The sequence below is a fragment of the Panthera tigris genome, chromosome B1 (assembly GCF_018350195.1).
Source record: "Panthera tigris isolate Pti1 chromosome B1, P.tigris_Pti1_mat1.1, whole genome shotgun sequence".
Taxonomy (NCBI): Eukaryota; Metazoa; Chordata; class Mammalia; order Carnivora; family Felidae; genus Panthera; species Panthera tigris.
Window position 1 is genome coordinate 163,793,844 of NC_056663.1, and position 20,750 is coordinate 163,814,593.

The 20,750-nt window shown below is 40.2% G+C and overlaps 1 protein-coding gene and 1 pseudogene across 3 annotated transcripts in view; both read left to right on the forward strand.

The window, feature by feature from the left end:
- TEC (tec protein tyrosine kinase) overlaps nucleotides 1–20,750 on the forward strand; it is a 124,648-nt gene that overhangs the window by 74,983 nt on the left and 28,915 nt on the right. For all 3 annotated transcript variants that reach the window (XM_042984578.1, XM_042984577.1, XM_007075904.3), the window contains 5 exons: nucleotides 14,200–14,304; nucleotides 16,023–16,104; nucleotides 16,720–16,848; nucleotides 19,238–19,278; nucleotides 20,311–20,486. In XM_042984578.1, the coding sequence (XP_042840512.1) occupies nucleotides 14,200–14,304; nucleotides 16,023–16,104; nucleotides 16,720–16,848; nucleotides 19,238–19,278; nucleotides 20,311–20,486 (533 nt within the window). The remainder of the gene's footprint in view (nucleotides 1–14,199; nucleotides 14,305–16,022; nucleotides 16,105–16,719; nucleotides 16,849–19,237; nucleotides 19,279–20,310; nucleotides 20,487–20,750) is intronic.
- On the forward strand, nucleotides 14,044–14,174 carry LOC122238302 (annotated as a pseudogene).

Consider the following 20,750-nt stretch of genomic DNA (forward strand, 5'->3'; position numbering starts at 1 on the left):
GGTTGAGGAGGGATCCCCTGGCAGTAGTTCAGAGTATCTCAGAGGCTCGTAACATGACCATTACTCTGTGAGTTGGGTGTTCACATGTGGCAGGACACTTCAGTTGAACAGGGGACCGAGGAAGCAGGGCCTCTTGGATCCTGAGAGTTCCTCTTGGATCCTGGCAGTTCTTGGCATGCCTGGACCCACCGTTGTGGCAGGTGTCTGAGAGAGCAATGGCAAAAATAAAAGCAGCCAACTTCTTCTCTGAAATAGTCACATGGTGGCTCTGACTGGATAATGTGAAATTAAACCTAAGGAAGGCCTCCTGTCCATTTAGCCGAAGCCCCTCCTATTCACGCATGTCCTCATCCATTCATTGACTTACTCAACCAAGTCATTGAGCACCTGCCCTGTGCCAGGCTATGACATGCCAGCACTGTTGTAGGTGCTGGAGAGGCAGTACGTCTGTCCTCACTGAGCTTCCAGTAGGTGGCCTTCATCATGCTTGCCTTGAGAAAGGGAGTAATGAGACCGGAAGAAAGAAGAGGGTAGGAGCAGGTACCAACTTTAGGGGAAGGTGTAAAATTAATTTTATTTCTCTACCAGAAATTAATTTAATGCTGGATGAATTGGATGGATGGATGAGTTATTTCTAAATTGGGACAAATACTAAGGTATAACCTTCACTGAAATGAGAGCTCATTGATTACCTACTTCCGGCCCTTTGTAAAGTGAAGTTGTTTTGCTTAATTTAAATATCTATCTATCTATCTATCTATCTATCTATCTATCTATCTATCAGACAGGGCATAAGAGCGCATGTGTATGCCAGCATGGGAAAGGGGCAGAGAGAGAGGGAGACAGAATCCCAAGGAGGCTCCGTGCTGTCAGCGCAGAGCCAGATGCAGGACTCAGACTCACAAACTGTGAGATCATGACCTGCACCAAAATCAAGAGTCAGATGCTTAACCAACTGAACCACTCAGGTGCCATTTTGCTTAATCTTTACACCTATTTTTCTCTTTTGTTGGATTTGTTGGTTTTTCTTTTTTAAGTCTATGATTTAGAACACAAAATTATTAGCAAAGAATTTCATAGTTTCCAAGTCTAATCAATTTCAAGTTCCATGAGGGCAGGGGCCATATTTTCTTTAGTTTTATTGAGGTATAATCAATACACAATAAACTGCATACATTGAAATTGTATTATTTGATGAGTTTTGATATGTGTACACACCAGTGAAACCATCACTACGATAAAATGAACACATCCATCACCCCCAAAATCTTCCTCGTGCCCTTTTGTAATTCATACCTCCCTTTTCATTCCCACCATCCCTAGTTATCACTGATCTGATTTTTGGCACTATAGATTAGTTTGCATGTTTACTAGTATTCTAGAATAAACTCATATAGCATGTATTTTTTTTAAACTAGCTTCTTTCACTTAGCATATTATTTTTAAATACATCTATTTGGTTGTATCAATATTGTATTTTTTTTTATTACTGAATAGTATTCCACTGTATGGATATATCACTATTTGTGTATCCATTCACCTGTTGATGTACATTTGGGTTGTTTCCAGTTTTCAGCTATTAGAAAGAAGCTGCTATGAATATTCTTGTACATGTCTCTGTATGGTCAGATACCTTTCATTTATCTTGGGTAAATACAATGGCGTATTTTTAAATCTCCGTATCTCTTGTGCTTCACACATTATCTAGCATGTAGTAAGTAAATGCTCAGCAAATATTATCCTAAGTAGTTTCTGGACTTTTTCTACATTTTTATAGTAATTGATATGTAAGACTAACTTAATTTTTTTGAATATTTACTTTTTAATTTCGAGAAAATGCAGGTGGAGGAGGGCCAGGGAGGGGGGATAGAGGATCTCAGCAGGCTCTGCACTGACAGGCTGACAGCAGTGAGCTCGATGTGGGGCTCAAACTCATGAACCGTGAGATCATGACCCGAGCTGAGAAGTCAAAACAGTCAACCTACTGAGCCACCCAGGTGCCCCCAAGATTAACTTACTTTTAAAATTACTTAAAATATGATTTTGCTTAAGGCAAAAAAGTATTTCTGCTATTATCCTCTTTTCCTAGTGTGCTTTGTGATATTTTATGCACTGTGGTCAAGCTTAATTGCATACTCCTCTATTTTTTGAGTTCTTGGAATATTTATGGATTCCTCAACGGAGAAAGTGAAGAAATACTGGTATGTTACCTAAAGAAATAATATAAAATATTCAAAAGATTTCTGTTAAGTCTTTTTTCTTATTGAATTCTATAACAAAATTAGAGACTATATGTGGGGGAGAAAAGTTTAAATGTTGAAAAATTGTAGAAATCTTATTCTTAATGGCAAAAAGAATTATGCTAAAATAACATATTGGTGATGGTGATGGGCCAGATATTGTGCTGAGTGCTTTATGAGCATATCAAAATTAATCCTCATGATAATCTAGGTTAGGTTATTTTAATATCCCCATTTTACAGATGAGGAAATGGAGACCAAAAGAGGTCAGTTAACTTGCATAGAACCACGGATCTGGCATTTAAACACAGGCCTGCCTGACACTGAAACTGTCTGTGCTCTCCACTGTTATGATGCATCGACTGTGCTATGTTAAAACATTAAAACAGCACCTTTTGGGATGAGCACTGGGTGTTGTATGGAAACCAATTTGACAGTAAATTTCATATATTAAAAAATAAAAAATAATAATAATAATAATAAAAACAAACATTAAAACAGGACTCAAAATATTGTGGCATGTTCAGTAAGTTAATAAAGAGATTCTAGCAATATTGTTAATTGTTGCACGCATAATTCACATAAATTTTTCTGGAAGTTGATCAACTTGCAGGTTTCTTCCCTAAAAATTTCTGACTTTATATTTAAAGTCACTTTAAAAAAGTGTTTATTTTTGAGAGAGAGAGAGAGAGAGAGGGAGGGAGGGAGAGAGATCGCAAACGGGGGAGGGGCAGAGAGCAGGGGATTCAGAGGATCCGAAGTGGGCTCCTTGCCGACCGCAGACAGCCCAATGGAGGGCTCGAACTCACAAACCACGAGATCATTACCTGACCTGAAGTCAGATGCTTAACCAGTTGAGCCACCCACGCACCCCTATATTTAAAGCCAGTTTTTAGCCTCTTCTCATCACTGTCATTGGTCAGTCTATTTCTGATCTCACCTTCTTTTAGGCAGAGTTCTTAGGTAGACAGAAATATTCAGCCCTTTTCTCTAGCAGTGGATCCACCACATTGTCTCTGGACTTGTGACTGCCTGGCACCCTGGAGACCCAGCAGACCCAAGATAATGCTTTCTCTGTGATTACTCTTCTATTTCTTGCCCCAAATTTAAAATAAGTATTGGCTGGGAACCCTCGTTAGTCCTGTTAGGCAACAAAGGGTGTGTGTGTGTGTGTGTGTGTGTGTGTGTGTGTGTGTGTGTGTGTCTTCTTTACTCCCTAGATTATAGGTCTCAGCAGGTAGGAAGTGTAGCCCATATTTCTGAACTCTTGCTAAAGAGGCATCTGACATCACTCTAGGTGGAAATCCTAGAGTTACAGAGAAATTTGTCTCCCAGTAAGATTTCACGTGAACCTGGGAAGCTTGTAGTAAATGTGTGAGGATTAAGATAGCTTTGTTAAACCTGGGATTGGGGTGCCTGAGTGGCTCAGTCAGTTGGGTGTCCAACTTCAGCTCAGGTCATGATCTTGCAGTTTGTGAGTTCAAGCCCCACATGGGGACCTGTGCTGATAGCTCAGAGCCTGGAGCCTGCTTTGGATTCTATGTCTCCCTCTCTCTCTGTCCCCCCACCCCCCCATGCTCTGTCTTTCTCTCTCTCTATCAAATAAATAAATATAAAAAAATTATAAAAACCTAGGGTGATAAAGTTACAAAGTTAATCAGAATCTAGTGTAGAAGGTGATTCTGTGGGCTTCTGTCTCTTTCAAAGGAGGCTCCATGAAAGATGAATGTTTAGGTGTAGCAATTAATAGAATTCATTTATGTTTTAAGAACTCTATAATCCATGCTTATAATCTGATAAACACCTGTTGTTTTAGATGATACGAACCAAGCTCCAGGTATCAACATACATAGTCAAATTATAATAGTCAAGAGAAATGAAGTATTTCCACAATATTGTGCTTATAAACATAAATATTAAGGTAGGTCGTGATTGTGACTACCCAGAAACCGATGATATCTAACTCAGCATGCTGAGCATGTGGCATTACCTATACTACATCCTGGCCATGGGCTGTCCTCCCTGACAGATCTGCCACGTGAGGGCCCTTTCTGCCACTGAGACCCAGTTGCAGATTTTCCAGGTTTTTGCTCTTGACATTTTTGGAGAGATGGAGTTATATAATGGTTATTAGAAGGCTTAAGTGAGTCAGTTTATGTAAACTCATGGGATAGTACCCGGCACATGGTGCTGTGTAAGTGTTAACCTATTATTGTGTTTATTATTCAAATATGGACTAAATCAGATGCTCTGATTTAGTATATTTAAATTCACCCAGGGAGTCTCATCATTTTGTACCTACGCTGCCAGATTCAGAGCCCAAATCCTAACACCAAGTTTCATATAACTACTTATTTTTCAGTAAAACATTTACCTATACGGCGCCTTCGGCAGGAAATGTGTCCAAGTGAAAGTCTGGCCCAGAATTCAAATGTTGCTTTAAAAACCCATTCTCTATTTGTGCATCTTCTGTAGCTTATCAGTAAGGAATATTGAAACTTGGTGAACTAGGAACAAGTAGGCATTTGGGAATAGTGCAGGAATGCATGTCTCTGAGGAGAGAGGTAGCCGAGAATTATGATGTGTCACATTCATGGTGTTTTAGCCGAATGTACACCTGTGGATTGAATCTTGTCACACGCATGTCAGTAACCCCAGTGTACTCTTAACTCATGGAATGGGAGGTATACCGGGCAGGCCAGGTATTGGAGGAATACAGTGACAAGTACAAAATAACAAAAATCGAGGAACGTTAACATTGGACGTGAAGAGGTCATTTAACCCAGTGTTGCCCAAACTTCAGCCATTGTGCCTACTACTTACATGATTTTGGCATATAGATGTGCCATCTGTATAGTGCTGTTATTGACTTAATGTTTCCTCTAAATACTTCCGTGTTCTTTTTCCTTAAATACACTTAATTTTGAAAGGCAGCTGTATCACTCAGTAAATGGAAAACCATTAATAAATGGTAACCATGAAACTAAAAACAATAAAAACAAATGTTTGTCCAAGTTCCACCTAAAACCAACTCAGTTACCACCATGCCATACTTTGGGAAACACTGACTTAGTTCACTTGTTTCCTTTATGGATGCGGAATCTGAAGTATTAAGTAGCTGAGATGTGAGATCTTCTTATTCTAGAAAGTACTGTAAAAGGCAGCTAACTGCTATAACACGCAGTCCCCCCAAACCCAATGCCTAGGCACAACAGAAATTTTATTTCTTGCTTACATTATAAAAACTACCCTCCACTTGGTGATTCAGGGATCCATGTGTCTTCCATGTAGTGACTCCATTGTGTCTTTTTTGTTTATTTTGGAGAACAGCTTTATTGAGATATAATTCACATACCATATAGTTCACCCACCTAAATTGTGTAATTCAGTGATTTTTAATATGTTCACAGAGTGGTGCAACTGTCACTGCAATCAATTATAGAACATATTCATCACCCCACAAAAGAAACCTTATACCCATTAGACTCCATTGTCTTGTGGTCCTTAGAATCTTCCACTGGATTTTCTCATCTTACGGGGGCACAAAGGAGGAGACGGAACATGGAGGATGGTATGAAAGGTTTTAGAGGACAGGAAGTGGTCTTACATCGCTGCTGCCTACACTGTCTTGGCCAGAGCTCAGTCCTGTGCCCTCATCTAAATGCATGAAGATGAGACAATGCACTTTAGTTGGGCACCCAGGAAGAAGAAGAAAATGTGGCAATCTGAGATCATTGGCATCTTCTCTGCTCCAGGGGATTTTCAACGTTTGGATTGAATTTATTAGGTCTGGAATTGCTTGAATTTGGAAGTCTGTTTACATGAAATTTATGAAGTAAAGGGTCCGTATACATTTATCTCTACCTCACTCATTCTAATTTTTACCAATTTTAAGAATTAAACTAAGTAAATCACTTTTAGACTTACTTGAAAACACATGTTAGTAAGTTTCGCTTTCAACTATAATAAAAATACTTGGTCACAGTTTTTAGAAGTGCTCTTGGACCACAAAGAGGATTTGGGGAGAAAATTGCCAGAAGTATAGAAAAGTCCTAAGAGGGAATGACTACTCAAGAAAAAAACCTTTTTAAATACAGTGAAAAAGTACCTCTAGAAACCTTATAATTGCCTACATCAGCATTATCTTATATGAAGATTATTCTGTGTATTCAGAAATGGAACTTTCTGCCTTCAAATTCCTTATAATTTATAGCAGTCTTTCACCATCCTGTTTTTATGCTGGATGTTATGTTCAAAACCATAATTAAACCATGCTTATGTATGTAATGACTGGCTGCTTTAGGTAAAAGTGCTGGGGTGTTGGTGTTGTTGTTGTTGATGATGATGGCTCTTTTTGTGTGTAAAATCACTCTATAAAATGTAAAGCACCTACGTCAGTTATTACTATAAGTTGGTTAAAAGGGAGGAAAGAATGTTAAGATGCCAATTTTTTGTTTTTACTTCCTTTCATTTTTCACTAGAATTCAGTCTGTGGTAAAGAGGGGACATTTTATCATAGGATTATAAAATGGGAAATGACTTTAAATTCTATTTGTTCTACTTCTGATGCCAGAATGGTCTACATCAAAATTGCTCTCGGTATCCACACACACACACACACAAAGTGCCAAATCCATCCTGAGGTTTTTCTTGTTTCTTGTGAATAACGTGGCTTGCTGCACTTAGGCCCATTCTTTGAACTCTGTCCTGAGCGGAAAGGGGGAAGAACTATCCTTGTGAATAGAATAGGCCTTTTGACTCATTGGAGATTTTTAGTAGAATGCGTCATTTTCTTTCTTTCCTTTTCAGGAGTTGACTGCAACTCTTTAGCTGTGTAGTATTGACCCATCTGAACTTTCATTATAAACAATCACTGTTCTTCTCCTTAACCTTAGCAAATGTCTGGTTGTAAACTGCTTAAGACTAAGAAATTTCGTACTTGCTTATCTCCATCATGGTGTTTCTTTGGTATCTGTGTCTTGCCGGTGGTAGGAGGAAGCTGGAGTCCATCTTTAATGACTGTGGCTGAATGAAGGAATCATCCTGACGGAATGCAGTGAAGATGAACAGTAAATTTTGATGTGACCCGTCTGCTGAGGACTGTGTGTTCTAGGAATTTTAAATGTGTTCTTAATTCCATGGCAATATTTTATACAGCTCTCCCAGCAATATACCATGTGTGCACATACATATATATGATATTACACGCATACATATATGTATATAAAATATACTTTTTGTCTGTATGTTTTGGGTGGTTCCCTTGTCAATTGAATGTGCCTTGCCAGCAGCCCATCTTTGAGTTTATATCTATGATGATGTTTTAATTGTTGTGGCCTATTGAGAAAGAACAGTGGCTGATCAAACACTAAGCAATTTAGTAGTGCCCAGTGGAGGCCTAATGCTAGGAAGGCAGTGAGTGTACATGCAGAGGTTCCCTGTAGTTGGAATTGAGAGAAAAGTTGGAACTGGTTGTCATAAGGCCCAAAGGAATGCAAGCCTGTGATGCTGAAATAACTGGCTTTGGGAGAGACATCCAGCTCCAGTGAACACCCATCCATCACATTCAAGTAGTATTAATTTAAATTGTATTTTTAGTATAGTTTTGTTTCTATTTAATTTGTGAACTAGCTTTGGTCTCGGAGGGGTTATGAGCTATAAGCATAAGAAATTTCCACTTATTTCATGTTTGGGCTTAGTCAAACGATATCAAGTTAGTCAGGTATGTGTAGCACTTAAGAAGTCAAGATTGGAATTAGACAAGGGTTCAGATCCTGGTTTATTGTGTGACGTGTGGCAATTAATTATACCCTCTAAGCCTTGTTTTCTTCATCTGTTATATGGGATGACAACAGTTCTTATATAATGCTGTGAAGAGTCATTGAGTCATCCATGTGAAGAGGTTAACACGGTCCCTGATTCATAGTGAGTGCTCTACAGTTGTTCGATTTTGATAATTTTATTTTTTATAATAAGACTGTAAAAATATCCAGTTTGAGAGACCTGGAGTCAGGTAAACGCTTTAGTGTTTTTGACAACTCTGGGTTCAATTGTGGCTCAGCCTCTTAGCCAATCTTGTAACCGCTCAGATGCTCAGTTTCATAACAACTTCCCAGCGTTGTTGTGAAAACTAATTGATGGGAAATGCTGTGTTTAGGGAGTGACTTTGTATGCCAGACCCTGTGCTAGGCCCCTATGTGCATTCTCTTTATTCCTGATAAAAGCCTATTCCTATAGATAAGGGAACTGAGAGGGGGCAGAGCTAACCCTAGGCCATACGACTTCTAAGTGGCAAAGCAGAGGGGTGACTCAGGGTCTCCCAGTCTCCACAGCTCATACCCTCTACCTGAGATCCTATTGCAATGCAAGGGTGATTCATCCAGCAAATTTCTTCTGCGGCATGCTGCTGGGAATAGCCACATTAGGAATAAAAGCCGTGATGGGGGAAAAGGAAGGGATCATTTGTGATATTGGAGGAAAATTCTGCTAGATCTTTCACAGTGCTTAATGGGGACTCAGGATGCCTGTGAAGTAGGGTCAGAAGGAGGAGATAGTCTCCTGAAGATAAATGGCTGACTTTCCAAATTTACCTGTGGCTGGCCTGGATGCTTGTATACATTAAAAATTTTTTTATTTTGTTAATTTAGGATTGATACTGATATTTTTAAAATACTGAGTATTCTGGAAATTAAAGGAAAACAGGATACCTTGTAAGACTTGCTGGGGGACAGGATCTCTCGCGTCTACCTCCCAGTTCTGCCATTCAGTTGATGTGTGGTTTTAAGCAAGTATCATTCACCTCTAGGTCTAGTTTCCCCATTTATGCTGGTTTGAAAATGTATAAAATGGCTTTTGCATAACTCATTTTCAAGTTCAGTAAAATATATAGATGATGTGCAAGAGAAGAGATATATATATCCTGTGTATACATACACACACACACACACACACACACACACACACACACACACACTGTGTCATGCATACTTCTTTACAGACTGGCTCAGCACACTGTTTAATAAACATCTGCTAAGTGCCAGGCAGATTTTTCAGCTTGGATGATTCAAAATTCTCTTAGCTTTTTCATGATTTTCAGTCTGGTGGGCAGGGTGAAGACCATATAAATAAAAGGGCAACTTCACATGAGAAATGGAATGACCTTGGATATTTCTTCTTGGGCCACAATAGTAACAATAATGGATAGCATACTTCAGTAGTCATGAAGTAATTTTTTTTATTGAAGAAATGATAAATAGTCTGAATGGAGAAAAAAACTGTGTATGTGCCTTCTCTGTGTTGACTCTGTTCACCAGAGTGCAAAGACCAGGTGTTAAGAGGGCACATGGCTCTTTCAGTAACTCTTAGGGATCCCTATAGCAAGTCTCTTAATCCTTCCAAACCTTTTCTTCCTCAACCTTGCCTAATCTCCTAGGGTTCCCTGAGGTGTGTTTAGAATAAGGTTCTACTATATATCCCATATACGTGTTGAGAAAAGCAGAATTCTCTTTACTATAAAGAAAGCGATAAGCATTGATGAGTACGAGCCTCATATTTTCTTTTTTGAAATGTTTATTTATTTTTGAGAGAGAGAGAGAGAGGCAGAATGAGAGCAGGGGAGGGCAGAGAGAGGAAGACGCAAAATCTGAAGCAGGCTCTAGGCTCCCAGCTGATGGCACAGAGCCCAACGCAGGGCTTGAACTCACAAACCGCGAGATCATGACCTGAGCCGAAGTCGGACGCTTAACCGACTGAGCCACCCAGGTGCTGCTGAGCCTCATATTTTCAATTCCCTCTAAACATTTCCAGTGGGTTGTCCAATAGTCAACTCAAGCAACATTTCCCAACATTGCCTTTTCAACCCTGATTCTCCTGTGTTCCTTATGGCAGTTCATGGTATTGGTGTCTGCTCATCACTCAGACTCAAAATTGCTGAGGCTTCCTAACTCCTTCCTCTCTTAATCCCCACATCTAATTGATGCCAGCGTTACGTGGACTTTATCTTCTAATGCTCCAGTGTCCCTGCTTTCCTCACATGACGTACTGCCATTGACTGCTTCATGACCTTGCCATCCCTCACCTGAACTACCGTAACAGGCTCCTGGCTAGCCTCCCTGTTGTCTATCCATTTGTCACCCTGCCGTTAATAATCAGTATTTCAAAAACAAACCTCAACATAGCACTCTTCATTCCAAACTCTTAAGCCTGGCGTATAGACATCTTCCTAATTTGGTCCCAAATAACCTTTTTGATGTCATTTCCTGTACTTCCCCTGAACCACTCTGAGCCACAGTGAATTTCTTTCTGTTCCCTAAATGAGTCCTTTGCTGCTTCTGCTGCTCGGAACTTTTTTCTCTACTTTCTCTATAGGAAAACTCCTACTTATCCTTTAGAAACCAAATCAAAGCCGTACTTCCTCCCTGAAACTTCCTCACTCCTCCTGGCCCAATCACTGCCCCATTCCATAACACACCATGCGTTCACTTGACTTCTTCATTATTTGATTATGAATCACCCCCCTCTTCTCCTTTCACCCAAGATAGTATTGTGAACTCCTCTCGGGGAGACCCTTACCCCCCTCCGTAGCTTTGCACCTGCAGCACACGATGTGTGCTTGGTGTCTGATCCGTGTTTTCTGGTGGGATAGATAAAATCATGCATGAGCAACTTAAATTCGAACCTTTATCTGCAAACGCAAATACTAATACGGTACGTGAGTAGATTGTAGATCGCAAATATATATAATCTGTATAATCTATATATTATTATATATCACAGAGTATGAGTTGAGGGGGCACAAGTCAACCCAGTATACAAGCCATCCTAAATTTTCCTGCATAGATTGACCTGCATTTAACAGCTGTATTTAGTAGCAGGGGCAGGTGGTGGGTGGAGTTGTGTGTCTTGGAAACAGACCATATATAGCCTATCGCTCAAGGGCTGAGAGAGCTGGCAGGTGATAAATGACCCCTGTGAGCAATGTCGGTGATTTTTCTCCAGCGTTGGGAGATTAAGGGTCATTTGACTCTCTCTGTGCTGTTAGCATTTACTACAGTTTCTACATTGAGCATGTGTGACTTATTAAAAGGAGGCTGGTACCGTGGCAATTTCTTCCTCCCATCGACTGGCCCAGGCCCCAGGAGGAGGATGGGTGGCCGTGTCTGACCAGACCTCTTGACACTTGTGCACTGGGTTCTATATACAAGCTGGCCCCCGCTCACCTTTCTGTCCTGTCTCATGCACCCTGTGCTTCTGCCGCATTGATCTTTTTTTGTGACTTATTTATTTTATGTAGCAGACACTTCCAGATATCATATCATAGGCCAGACACTATTCTAAGCACTTTGAAATACCTACTCCTTTGATTCTCACAGCTGTTATTATTCCCATTTCACATGTGAAACGACTGAGCCCATTCTGGATTATGTTTTTCTTTGTGGGTGCTGTTTACTCGTTCCCTATCATGTATCAGAATTTCTCTTCCAGAATTGTCATTGAATTTAAGCCTCAGCTCCTCTGTGCCCCTGAGCATCTTTTTTATTACAGAAGATAATCTTTTGTAATAATTATTATAGCATTGTATAATAAATACTGTGTCTGTCTCTCCTACAGGCAAACTTGGGCAAGTCACGTAATTTTAGTTTCCTCCCTCCGTAAAATGAGTCTAGTAAGATTTACCACACAGAGTAGCTGTGAGGATTAAATGGCACAGGGTTTGAGCTCTCTGCTCAGGGAGTGAGCTTCGCTGATCTTGACTGTGTACTTCTTGACACAGTTGCTGACACAGGACAGGTGTTGTTTTGGAGGATGCTGAAGGGCAGGGAGAGAAGGAAAAACCCAGGACAGCCCAAAGTCAAGGCTGCTCAGAGAGAAGAGAGTGTTGGCACTTGCAAATGCCTTACAAAGGGCCGAGTGGATGGCAGTTGAGCACGGACTGTTGGGTTTGGTGATGTTTTTGAGACCGGCTGAGCAGGCTGTGGTGAGGTGAGAGGTAGACTGCAAGTGGCTAAGCAGGAGGAGTGGGTGGGAAGGAAATGGGGGCCGAGGGTGTAGTAGTCATCATCTCTTTCAGGAAGGGAAAAGTGAGGTCAGTAGCAGGGGCCAGAAGAAGGGTTCTTGGTGTGGATGGGAGAGGTCCGAATGTGTCTATCGGTAGAAGTAAGACCCTCAGAAAAGCACGACCGGGGAGAATGTCCTCTCTACCCTGGCGAAAGCTCAGTCCATGCTCAGAATCCTTGTTTCCCCCCCTGGGGACTTGGCTTCATTAACGCTGTTACTTGTTTGCAACTGTGGGGTATCCCAGGGTCTAGTGGGCTTTGGGGTCTTTGGGTAATTGATATGTTTAACTTGTCTGAGCTGTACTTTCCTCATCGTCTCCAAGAGACGGAAGAAAAGAGAAGAAAAAAAGGACAAATCTTAGAGTGCCTTTGATTTACAAAGGGAGGACGTTGGAAGGTATACTCATGGGATAGCTGCTGTCTTCTCCATAAAGCAGTCTCCCAGGACCAAGGGAGTGGGAAGGGTTTGTAGTTCTGATAAGACCGGTGGTCGTCATGGAGCCCACCAGGTTCTCGCCATTAGAGACACACAGAGGAAGGAAGGAGCAGCAGTGAAGGCCTGGGCAGGCATGGAGAGGAAAATTACGATTATTGTTGACCTTCTGCAGCCAGGTAGAAAGGAATAGGGAGGGTGTGGATAGAACAGGGGGCTGATAAAAATGCCAAAGGATATATGGCAAGTGTGCAGGGGTTGGGGGAGAGAGGAAAGAGAGAAAGAGGCTACTATGATGAAATGACTTCCAGAAGAGTCTTGTCATCTATCAGATGGGAGCTGGTGGTCTGGGACAGTGGGTAGGTCTTAAAAGTCTTATGGTGACAGTAAAAATGCAGAGCAGATTCCTTGGAGGAGGATAGAGGGCCCAAAGGTTGTGACCAGAGGGCAATTCCAGAATATTTAATGAAGCAGTTTAGAATGACCAGTGCCAGGGAGTGGTGAGGTCACCCCAAATATTACAGTGTTCTTCATTTCTCTACTTTTTCTTCTATTCCTCATCATATGAATATCTACCCTCCTCTTCCCAAAGGTAACTTTTAGTCTTAATACAGCTTTTTCTGTGGAGTGTATCATTTATTAATATCATTCAGGAAACATTTTTTATTTCTACATTGAGTTTGTAGTGGTTTTTAATGGGTGTATTATATCAACTTATGTTCGCATACATTACTTTGTACTCTTTTTTTTTTCCCCTTTGACAAATTCTCAGGTGTGAGGTTACTAAACATAAGGGTGGAGGGAGGTCTCGAAATGTCCTTACTTAATTGCTGCAGCCAGAATTGCAGTGAGCAGAGAGAGGGCAGTAGAGAAGCCAAGTAGCCCATCCAACAATAGAATGAGAATGGAAGCTTTATGGGAATACCTGAAATCCACCTCCCACCCTCCTGGTTCTGTGTGCTGCAGGGGAAAATGGAACTGGCTGGAGTTTTGCATCTGTGATCAGCTCCCTGGAGTTTTGCTTGATTTGGTCTTTGATGCTATTCTGGCAGGGTGAGGGTGTGGGGGTGGAGTGCTGACCTCAAGATGCTGAAGAAATTGAAAAGATCTAAGTCTGAGAGGGGAGGGTGACAAAAAAAAGAGGCAGGGGGAGTCCATTTATGTGTTCTAGAGTGTTGGGGGCAAGGATAAGAAAACTTCATCTTTAGAAATAAATGGAAATAATTACTTTTATTACAATTCTCACAGTGTTAGTATTTTGAAATGTTTTGACAATAAATGGAACCCTGATTTAGGTAATTATTAAGGAAATAGTATCGCTTCTCGGCCTTTTGGCTAAGATCAAGTGTAGCAAAAATAGTAATATTTTGAATCAGTGATTTCATTAACAGATATTACTATTAACCTATTGTCTTGTATCTTATAATTGTAATGGTTCTCCCTCCCCACCCTCCTTTTTATCTTTCAACAGAAAAAATACAGAAAGGGATTTATTGATGTTTCAAAAATCAAGTGTGTGGAAATAGTGAAGAATGATGATGATGTTGTTCCCTGCCAAAACAAATATCCATTTCAGGTGAGTTGCCATGTGTTTGCCAAAGTGTAATTCTGGGTTTTTAGTCATGCTTACTACTACAGTTTCCTGGCATTGCTGTGGTCGTTGATTAAAACAAATTTTTTTCAGCTTTTTTAAGGGACAATTGACACATAGGAGTTGTGTATATTTAAGGGGTACGACTTGATGTTTTGGTGTCTGTGTACATTGTGAAATGATCACAGTCAAACTAATTAACATCCATCATTTGACATAGTTACCATTTTCTTCCTTTCCTTTCCTTTCCTTCCCTTCCCTTCCCTTCCCTTCCCTTCCCTTCCCTTCCCTTCCCTTCCCTTCCCTTCCCTTCCCTTCCCTTTCCTTTCCTTTCCTTTCCTTTCCTTTCCTTTCCTTTCCTTTCCTTTCCTTTCCTTTCCTTTCCTTTCACTTCCCTCCCCTCCCCTCCACTTCCCTTCTCTCCCCTTTGTTTCCCTCCATTTCCCTTCCTTTCTTTACCTTCCCTTCTCTTCCCTTCCCTCTCTTTTCTCTTTTCTTTTCTTTTCTTTTCTTTTTTCTTTTCTTTTGTATGTGAGCACTTAAGACCTGCCCCCTTAGCAAACTTCAGGTAAACCATCCAGTAGTATTAACTGTAATTACCATGCTGTACATTAGATTTCCAGAACATTCATCTTGCTTAACTGAAACTTCGTACCCTTTGACCAACATCTCCCCATGTCCCCCTCCTCCCTGTCCCTGACAACTACTCCTCTACTCTGCTTCTATGAATTTGACTATTTTAGATTTTGCATAGAGTGAGATCATGTGGCATTTGTTTTTCTGTGTCGGAAGGGAGATTTCTAGCCTTGTATTTATTTGTAGCCCATCAAGATGTTTTTCCCTTGTGACTGTGATCAAGGGTAAAGTGACAACAGACCAAAGACAAAATTCTTGGGTTAGTTTCTCAGGCTGAATTTTATTATTATATTAAAAATATTAAGAATAAGACTTTTAATTGCTCACCAGGAGTTACCTGTAAAAGAGACACTGTGGTTCAAGGTTTGGACTCTGAAGTCAGATCCTGATTTTCTGGATGATTAGCCAAATGGCAATGGGTAGGTTAAGGAGCACAACACTGGGGGGACACCATGTGCAACATGTTCTATATGAATATTGCTTCCTGGAGTTACATAGGAGTGGAGGGTCTGGAGATCAGCCCTTTAGTCTCCTCCTCTATAAAATGTAAATACTGATGTCTTGATGGTCGGATTAATTGAGTTAATAATGTCTGTAAAGCACATAGTATAGAGTTGGGGTAGTATTTAATAAAGTTAGCTACTGCTGTTATTCATAGCGGCAAAAAGAAAGTATAGGAGTGAAACTGAGAGAGTAGTCCATTCATGTAAAATATTATTCAGAAAAATACTAGATTAGAATAATCCCCGAGACACCAAATTTACTTCAGGATCTTCAGTTAATTAGATTGTAAGAAATAAGATTAGTGAAGCATCTTGGCCTCCGTATATTTTTTCTTCATGAAAACATAGTCCTTTGCAAAATATGTGTCCCACTTGATGTCGGCATGAAGAAATAGGTATGCTTTTGTAAGAAAGGAATGTGGGTTCTTTGGATCCGAAGTGATTGACTTTTATTTGATCATTTCAGAATCATTTATTGGCGCCTGTGGTACCAAAGGCTCTGTGCTAGGCAGAAGTGCTGTGCCTAAGTATTTCTCACCTCATCCACATTTTGTTTTATTTTAGGTTGTTCATGATGCTAACACACTTTACGTTTTTGCACCTAGTGCACAAAGCAGGGACCGGTGGGTGAAGAAGTTAAAAGAAGGTAAAACTCATGTCATATTAGCTATAAATAATTTTAGGATGTTATCACTAAAAAAGAAATACAGCTAATGTATCTTGCATTTATAGTCTTTTAATCTACAGTAAGTGTTTCTCCAAGGACATTCTGTTACTGTGATTCATGTTGAAGAGAGCTTCCTTTTTTATAATCTGATTCCATCCACACTTTCATTTAATGCCTAATGCATTTAAAGATGATAAAGCATCTGGGCTTTTAGGATAACAGGATTTGATTTGCTAAGAAATTGCCTATTTAGTCAACATTTGGTATGGATGAATTGACTTGTGAATACAGTGTTTAAATGTGTGATTTACACTGGACAGTCCTCATCCCTTCTTTTGGTTGTGGGCTGACTTTTGTGTTTATCCATCATGGTATAGCAGAGGTCACTTCTGCTAACAAGGATGCTTCACCAAAAAAAAAGGTGAAAGAGAACCAAATGGATTTTCTGAATGCTGGGTTGTATGATGTTGTGAAGGTGTTTTTATAATAAACATAGTATTTGAGAAATAAAGAATGATCAACAGTGTTATTTACAAAACATTCTATCATCTCTGTTTTATTTCACTGATCATTTAATGTGTCTATGAATTACAGAAATAAAGAGCAACAATAATATTATGATTAAATATCATCCTAAATTTTGGGCAGATGGAAGTTACCAGTGTTGTAGACAAACTGAAAAACTAGCACCCGGATGTGAAAAATACAATCTTTTTGAGAGTAGTAAGTATTTATTTTATTTTATAATTATATTATATGTAGGATGTACATGCTATTGGGATAGTGAAACAGTGACTTGATTTTGATTTTTGATTTTGATTTTGGAAAGGCCATCTTGAATGGCCTTTACATTTTCTAGCACAGTGTATTTTGTAAGAATAATTATATTTAGTTAGCAGGGAGGCCATGTCATGGAATCAAAAGGTCTATTTTTGAGAACTTTTATCATAATAAGGAAGCCTACTTAAAATGACTATTAAAAGCATAAGCCTAAAAAAAAAAAAAAAACATAAGCCTAATGTGGCACCATCAGCAGCTTTTCTTTTTTCTTTTTTTAATGTTTATTTATTTTTGAGAGAGACAGGGACAGAATGCGAGTGGGTTAGGGGCAGAGAGAGAGGGAGACATAGAATCCGAAGCAGGCTCCAGGCTTCGAGCTGTCAGCACAGAGCCTGATGTGGGGCTCAAACTCATGAGCTATGAGATCATGACTTGAGCCAAAGTCGGTCGCTCAACCGACTGAGCCACCCAGGCGCCCCTCTTGTTTCTTTTTCCTTTCCTTTCCTTTCCTTTCCTTTCCTTTCCTTTCCTTTCCTTTCCTTTCCTTTTCTTTTGAGAGAGAAAGAGAACATGATCAGGGGAGGGGCAGAGGGAGAAGGAGAGAGAGAATCTTAAGCAGGCTCCACACCCAGCATGGAGTTTGTCCAGGGGCTGTGGTCTGAGCTGAAATCAAGCGTCAGAAGCTTAACTGACTGAACCACCCAGGTGCCCCAGGTTTTTTTCCTTCAACTTTATTGAGGTATAATTGGCAAATAAAATTGTAAGATATTTAAAGCATACAGTGTGATGATCTGATGTACTTCTGCATTATGAATAGATCCTTCCCATCGAGTTAATTAAGACATTTATTACCTTACATGTATACCTTTTTATGTGTATGTGTGAGAGTATTTAAGTTGCACATACTCTCTTAGTACATTTCAGTTCTACATTACGGTGTTATCAAGTGTAGTCCCTATGTTATATATTAGACACTCAGACCTTATTTATCTTCTAAGTGAAAATATGTGCCCTCTACCAATATCTTATCTCCTTCCCCCCAACCCTCATCCCCTGGCAACCACTTTTTCTACTCTCTGTTACCATGAGTTTGACTTTTTTTAAAAAAAATTCCGCGGGGCGCCTGGGTGGCTCAGTCGGTTAAGTGTCCGACTTCAACTCAGGTCATGATCTCGCGGTCTGTGAGTTCGAGCCCCGCGTCGGGCTCTGGGCTGATGGCTCAGAGCCTGGAGCTGCTTCGGATTCTGTGTCTCCCTCTCTCTGACCCTCCCCCGTTCATGCTCTGTCTCTCTCTGTCTCAAAAATAAATAAGCGTTAAAAACATTTAAAAAAAAAAATTCCGCATATAAGTGATACCACATGATATTTGTCTTTTTTTCCTGTCTGGACTTACTTCACTTAGTATAACGCCCTCCAGGTTCATCTATGTTGTCGCAAAAGGCAAGATTCCCTTCTTTGTAAAAGCTGAATAAGGTTCCATTGTGTACGTACATACATACACAGCACATTTTTTTTTTAAATCCATTCATCTGTTGCTGGACATTTAGGTTGTTTTCATACCTTGGCTACTGTGAATAACACTGCTATGAATATGGGAATGCAACTATCTCTTCAAGGTACTGATTTCCTTCCCTTTGTGTATGTACCCAGAAGTGGGATTGCTGGGTCATATGCTAGTTCTGTTTTTAATTTCTTGAGGAACCTCCATGCTGTTTTCCAGAGTGGCTGTGCCAGTTTGCGTTCCCACCGACAGTGCACGAGGGTTTCCTTTTCTCTACACCCTCACCAGCATTTGTTCTCTCTTGTGTTTTTGATAATAGTCATTCTAACAGATGTGAGATGTACCTGTTGGCCTGTATGTCTTCTGTATGTCTTCTTTAGACAAATGTTTATTCAGGTCCTTTGTAGCGTCTTTAATTGAATTTTTTCGCTATGGAGTTCTAGGAGCTCCTTGTATATTTTAGATATTAACCCTTTATCTGATATGTGGTTTGCAAACATTGTCTCCCCTTCTGTAGGCCGTCTTTCATTCTGTTGATGGTCTCCCTTGCTGAGCAGAAGCTTCTTAACTTGTCATATTTTTACTTGTTTACAAAGAATAAGTCATGGCCCCGATCCCTACGGCATGTATGTAGTCTGTTCAGGAAGGCAAAAAAACAAACCAGCTCTGATAACATTTTAAGGTCTTTTTGGAAATAGTGATACAAGCCGCATGCACCAGAGTGAGAGAGTCCAGGTAGATTTCTGGTCTCTGTTCATCTTCACTTTTTGTTAAAACTATCAATCGTTGGTAAATGGCATTTGGACCTATTTTTGTTGTTGTCATTTGCAGGTATAAAAAAAGCACTACCTCCAGCACCAGAAACAAAGAAGGTAGGTGGACTTTGCCTTTTGGAAGCATTTGCAGTTTGTTAAGTAAGTTTATATTCATTCACGTGATTCTGCCCCTCTGCCCCCTCCCCCCCCCGCCACCCAGTATCATATCGCAAACAGATATACTATGGATTTTTGAATTTTTTTGGTGTCAAATAACATTAATTTAATTATATCAGATATTATCATCGGGGACCCTTCCTCATGTGGCATTTTGCTTTTATTTTGGCCTCAAGATTTGTATAAGGGCTGTGGGACGTTAAAGGACTATTTCAGTCTTAAGACCACAGTACTATGCCGAGGAAGTGACTTCAGTGATTTAATGATATGCTTTTGAAGAGTGGGTGAGGTGATTTAATGATATGCTTTTGAGGAGTGGGTGAGGTGATTTAATGATATGCTTTTGAAGAGTGGGTGAGGTGGAAAACCCCATACGGGGTACTTTGGACCCAGACGGTACCTGATCCAATGTGAATCTGGTACGAGTGACTTTGGGTGGATTCCTTAAACCAAGTTCCCTCAGTTGTAAAATGGGAATTTTATACTCTTATTTCATGGGATCAGTATTAAGAATAAAGGAGAAAAAGTCTGTTAGGTACTAAGTGCGTGCCTTGCACATAGTAGGGACGAAGAAGTGCAAATTCCTCTGACTGAGAGGATACCTGGTAAAAGACTCGCTCCCTAGTGTGCCTTTTCCCCATTGCAGGCCATTTGAATGGTGGGTCCACCGTTAGTCCTTTGGTTTCTACTCCCATATTATCCTTAGCTCTCCCTGGAAGGCCAGCCTTGACACCGAGCAGAGGCTGTTTGATGTTTACAGAGGGGTTTTGCTTGTGTCCTATATTCTGAAACTCATGAGAGGTCTAGTAGCATCAACATCATTAAATTCATGGGAAGGTTCCCCGGGTTGTATTATGTAGACTTGAGGTTTCTGCTTTATCCTCTGGTGCTGTGTGGATCACTTAGTGTTTGATTTCGTACCCAGTTTCAAGCAGAATGACTAAATTTTCAGATGTTGTCTCCTCTTCTTAGCGAAGGCCTCCCCCACCAATTCCACCTGAGGAAGAAGATAATAGTGAAGAAATCGTTGTAGCCATGTATGATTTCCAAGCGACAGAAGCACATGATCTCAGATTAGAGAGAGGCCAAGAGTATATTATATTAGAAAAGAATGATGTTCATTGGTGGAGAGCAAGAGATAAATACGGGTAAGTTCTTCCTCTCTGTGTATGGCACACAAAGCGGGGGGTCGGGGTGGGGGTGAAGTGCTGAGCAAGAAGAGAATTGTCTGTAACAATCATGTAATGAGACTGGTTCAGCCAGCAAGTAATGGAAGTACACATCGTTACTTTGCAGTAACAAAATGTAGTCTCAGTAATGACTCAATAAATGTAAATGGATCAACCACTTCTTTCCAGAAATTAGAATGCATCACATTGGTCTCTTTCTCATTCATTATGTGTTTAATTAGA